Genomic DNA, 5,516 nt, shown 5'->3' on the forward strand with positions numbered 1-5,516 from the left:
ACCTTTTAAAAAAAAAAAGTTACACAATGCCATTATTATACACAACAAAATTAACAATAATTCCTTAATATCAACTAATGCTTAGGCTAAATCCAATTTTTGTTATATCACAGGTATATTTTTCACAGTTGATTTATTTGAATCTGGTTCCAGTGAGATCCATACAGTATACATAGTTGAAATGTCTCCTGTCTCAATGTGTAACTCCAAGCCCCTCCCATTCTATTTATTTTTTGGAGAACTTGGGTTACTTGTCCTGTAGACAGTCCCCACATTCTGAATTTGGCTGATTACATCCTCATGGAGTTGTTTAATGCACACATCTATCCTCTGTATTTTCTGTAAATGGGTAATTCATTTTAGAAGCTTGATTGATGTAGTGTTTTGCACTTCCTGTTGCATCACATCAGGAGGCTGCTGTTAAGATTGACCCGTGAACCTGACTTTATGGTTGTCTTTCTGCATCTGTATACTTAGTTTTAAAAGCTTTTTTAAAAAACAAAGAAACACACATGGGTTGGGGTACTTAGGGTACTTGAGGTGGAATGATGAGGAAAGGCCATAATGCAGCCCTCAAAAGCAGGCTCTATCCTGAGATAGAGAGCAGGTGTGTACAGACAGGAGATAGCACTGGATGAGGGAGAAGGTTTGGAGCTGAGGCCAGTAAGGCACTGGTGCTGCCAACACCAGCTGTCCTTCTGGGACATTACGTAAAATGATGTAACTGAGTGAAAAAGTAGCAGCGAGCTGGCGGCCTCTCCCCGCTCAAATCACTGAGCTGCTGTCGTGGTGAGAGATGCTGATGAGGCTGGAGCTCTGAGTCCACTGTGTAAGGGAAGACAGGCTTCTTGGTCTGAGAAGCCTGCAGCGTTTTGGTCCTTATCTCCTCATACTTTGGAAGCTAAAATCGGGGTGGACTGTTGGTGCTCCAGTGGTGAGTCATGGACTTGTGGAGGGGCCACCCCGCTTTTGAGATGGTGAGATGATGTGGAGTGGCACAGTCTAAGAGCTGGAAGGGGGCATGTAAGAGACCATGTAGTCTAAGGCGTCATTTTACAGAGGAGAAAACTATGGCTAGAAGAGGAGAAGGGAGGTCCCCAAAACCATGTAGTAAGCTAGAGGCTCGGCTGAGGCCAGCATCCAAGCCTCCAGATTTCGGACTATGGTAATCAGCCAACATTTCCTACTTGGCATTTCTGAGATGCTGAGTGTGGCCAGATAGGCTCCTTGACAGATTCTCAATGTGCACCGAGGATTTCTCTGTGTCCCTTACTGTTGGTCTCATCCTCCTTGTTCAACACCTGGCTGAGTTATTTGACTTGAAGATGATAGTCAACCATAGTCTGTCTCTACCAGCATTTGGTGGTCAGCTTGTTCTGTGGTGCTACGGTGGTTTGAATACAAACAGGATGTTGTCAGTCCCAGTCTCAGTTCCACATCAGTCAGCTAGCCAAGGTAACTCAGGCTGCAGTTTCCAAAAGAGCTTGGACCAGATCAAGATTGCCCAAAGCACAGTATGAGTTTGCCAGATGATTTCAGGTGATACGAGGATAAACAATTTTTTCCTTCATTACATTTATATTTATCTTTCACTTAAGATAATTCTGGTTTTCTATTTATAGCAGTGACATAAGCCTTCACTTTAAATGTATTGAGGCCAAAAAGTTGATAGATTTAGACAAAATAAGGTAGGTAGTATTCCAACATGGCAGAAGGAGGAATGAAGAATATTGCAGTGTGGAAGATGTTGGCCCAGATGAACTTTGTGGTCCTTCCTAGCTTGCTAACCTTTCATAGTTATAGGAACTTGTTTATGTTCTGGCATATACCAATCACAACCTTCCTGCTTGAGCAGATTAACCCACCAATATAGAGTCTGTCCAAGGTTAGGAGGACATCCTGAATGTTCAGTTTAATTGAGCATATCTTTATCATCTGGATAGCTTTCATGGGAGAATGTAAAGACAAGGGAGATAGGGTCCCAGTTCCTACGGAAAACCAAATCTAGAGGCTGCTCTGTATTTGTGCAGTTTGTAAATCCATGTGATATGTTCTGGGTCTTGTTCATGAAAAGTTTCTGAGTCATTGCCCTCTAGGTAGTGTGCGCCACGAATGTCATCCTCTGCAGCCCTTTGGGAAGTCTGCTCAGGGGTTCAGTCATAGTCAGCTCTGGGGCTGAGAGAAGATGGGGGTTTGGGATGGAAGCTGAGGAGTGGCCTGCAGAAATGGGCAATCAAGGGCTCTGTGTCTTTCAGGATTTCCCTGGGGAGAATCTTCTCTCAGAGCTTTGCTGACAGCCAAGGATGGCAAGCAAGGGGCCCTCGGCCTCTGCATCTCCTGAGAACTCCAGTGCAGGGGGTCCCAGTGGGAGCAGCAACGGTTCTGGCGAGAGTGGAGGGCAGGACAGCACCTTTGAGTGCAACATCTGCCTGGACACAGCCAAGGATGCCGTCATCAGCCTGTGTGGCCACCTCTTCTGGTCAGTATCCCTGTGGCCGACCCAGAGGACACCCTGCCAAGTTTGGAAAGCCTGTGGCCCTGGGCAGCTTTGGAGCAGAAGGCTTCCTACCCACTTTGGGTCCTGTTACTTCAGGCCCAAGAGACAGAAGACCTGGGTTCCTATCCCAGCTGAGCTGCTGATGAGCTGGGTGACTTTGGGCAAATCTTATCTGTGCTGTGGGCTCCTCTCCCCATCTCAGAAGTAATAATACTCACCATTTACTACCCGCCACTTGCTGTGCTGAGCCTAGAAACAGTGTACCATGGTGGTTATGAGCAAGGACTGTGGAGCCAGACTTCCTCCTTCTGAATCTTGACTCTGCCACTTTCCTACTGGATGACCTGGGGCAGAGTGCATACACACACACACTTCGTCATTTTACAGGGTTGTTTGCAAGTATTAAATGGTTCAAAATATGTAAAAGGCTGTGAAAAGCACATAGCATGCAATAAATACTATGTATTAGCTATGACCATATAATTGTTACTATATTTTATATTTGTATATATATCAAATTGAAGTGGTAGGATCAGTGTCCATTCCAGCCTTAGTGATTACAGAAACACCTCCTGGCTGAGAACCTGGGTGAATGTGGAGTTAAGTTTTTTTCTCTTGAGATTTTGAGCTGAACCTTGAAGGCTGGATTGAGGGTGCCAGGTAAGATTAAGAGTGTGTGCCACCCCAAGGCAGGCAATTTCTGGGGACAGGCATGTGCACTGTTGGGTTCATCTGAGACCCTGAGGCTACTATATACCTCTCACAGCACCCTAGATGAGGGACTGGGAGTGTTAGGAAATAAGAATGGTTGTGGGAGGGTTGGACCAAATTATCAAACCCAGATTTGACTGAAAGGACATAAAGCTAATGAATATTTTTGAGCAGGGAAATGGTGTGAAGAAAGAATCATTTTAACAATATTTAAGGGAGTTTAAGTTGGCAACAATGTAAAAGATAAATTTATTGGTGAATTAATAGAATGGAGCAGAGATTTTTTGTACTTGAGGCTCATTGTATTATGTAGAAACTGTGGTGATTAACCCTCTCCTAGAAATTGGAGATAACTTCAAGGTATCATCATAAAACCAGTCTTGAAATGAGTGACAAATTAAGAGGCAGGGTACCATTGGAGAGAACATAGACTCTAATATGAAACAGACACTTTCAGTCTGGATGGTGTGTCCCTGGGCAAATCTGCTAGCTTCTCTGTACTTCAGTTTCCGCATCTGTAAAATGGAGATAATTCCACCCTCCCTTGTAGGTTAACGTGACCGTCCAGTGACGTTAACAAATAAAAAGCTATTCAGCCACAGCCTGGCATACAGTACAGTCATTCACCACACAATGACATTTTGTTCAGTGACAGACCACATATATTATGGTGGTCCCATAAGATTATAATGGACCTGAAAAATTCCCATCATCTAGTGTTGTAATGTAGAGCAATGCACTATCTTTTCTATGTTTAGATACACCAATACTGACCATTGTGTTACAGTTGCCTACAGTATTCAGTACAGTCACATACTGTACAGGTTGTAGCCTAGGAGCAATAGGCTGTATGTACCATATAGTCTAGGTGGGTAGCAGGCTATACCATCTTGTTTGTGTAAGTACACTACGATGTTCGCACAATGATGAAATCACCTAATGACGCATTTCTTAGAATGTATCCCTGTCATTAAGTGCCACATGACTGTAGATGATAAATGAATCACTGTCATTGTTATAACCCTGACCTTTCTCCTAAGGGTCACCCAGTCACCATCACTTCTCCCCTACAGCCTTTGAGGGAAGTTGCCAGTAGAGATCTGCTATGATTTGAGGTGTTCTCCACTCAGTTTAGAATGGCATTACAAGATTAATGTTGGGTTCAGATGTGAGGCATGTTATGTCCGGGAAGACTGTGTATCTGATTTGTGAATCTTAACTGTGATTCAGAAATTGGGCAAGGAACTATCCTCTGAGTCCAAGGTTTACTTAGCTAGAGAAGATACATGGTATGTAAGGGACAGAAATCATGTCTGCATTTTCCACTCTCCTGGCACATAGTAGGTATGCAGTAGATATTTGTTGAATGAATGAATGAGAGAGAAAAAAAAATCTGGAGTTGAATAACTTTTCCTTCAACTCTGTAAATGTCATTTTTTATATGCAGTGCTAGGTGACAGAAAAGGCAGTGACCTGAAGTCAGAAGATATATTTTTTAGTCCTAGTACAAGTCATTTCATGTTTCTGAGCCTTAGTTTCCTCTTGAAAATTGAGGGATTGAGCAGCAGCTCTTCAAGCTGAAGGTAGCCTTTTCTGTCAAGTAGCATCCCCATCCTTTCCATTCCTTAAAGATGTAGTGTAGACCTGAACTTCTAAGCTACTTCCAGCAGAGATCTCAGGGAGGACAACCTGAAGATTTTTGTTAAACTGGATCTGGACTATCTGGGAGTCCACACATCCCTTGTGAGCTTGAGGAGGCTATGAACCCACTGAAATTGAGTATAAAATAGTATGTGTGTGCACATGCATAAGAATGTTCCCATGAATTTTACTGCATAGAGGGTCCTTAGCTTTCATTGAATTCTTTCAGAGGCTGTAACTTCTCAAAGATTGGCTTATAGAGAAGCTGGGTCTGGGTGGTCTGGGCCCTGTGGGTCTTCATGTGTAGTGGGATCCCAGGGGCAGAGACTGGGGTCTTGTCTCTACCGCCTCATTTTTCCTGTGATTTTAGTACAGTCTTAGCTAATTTCTGATACTAGTAGTCCCTGCAGAACCTCAGTGGGGTTGTAGTGCCCCACAGTTTTCTCCCTTCTGCTGCTCCCATCCCACCCATCAAGTGTTTCACTAATGAAAGCATTTTTCTTCCTTTCCCCCTTTCTGCTCCTTGATGACTGGTTGCCCTGGGGACTCTGGCAGTTGGCCGTGTTTACATCAGGTAAGATGTATTTCATTTTACTTTGTCTTTCATCAGCTATGGTTGCACAAGGCACCCCTAGTCTCAGGAGACTGCTGTCAGAGGCTGCAATCT

General features: G+C 43.8%; 1 protein-coding gene across 1 annotated transcript in view; it reads left to right on the forward strand.

Annotated features, from left to right (window-relative positions):
* The window catches only part of RNF185 (ring finger protein 185), a 50,178-nt gene that overhangs the window by 30,137 nt on the left and 14,525 nt on the right, over nucleotides 1-5,516 (forward strand). The window contains exons 2-3 of the mRNA XM_012657968.1: nucleotides 2,256-2,479; nucleotides 5,405-5,423. Coding sequence (XP_012513422.1) covers nucleotides 2,304-2,479; nucleotides 5,405-5,423 — 195 coding nt within the window. The 5' untranslated portion in view covers nucleotides 2,256-2,303. The remainder of the gene's footprint in view (nucleotides 1-2,255; nucleotides 2,480-5,404; nucleotides 5,424-5,516) is intronic.

The sequence above is a fragment of the Propithecus coquereli genome, unplaced genomic scaffold (assembly GCF_000956105.1).
Source record: "Propithecus coquereli isolate 6110/MARCELLA unplaced genomic scaffold, Pcoq_1.0 Scaffold567, whole genome shotgun sequence".
Taxonomy (NCBI): domain Eukaryota; kingdom Metazoa; phylum Chordata; class Mammalia; order Primates; family Indriidae; genus Propithecus; species Propithecus coquereli.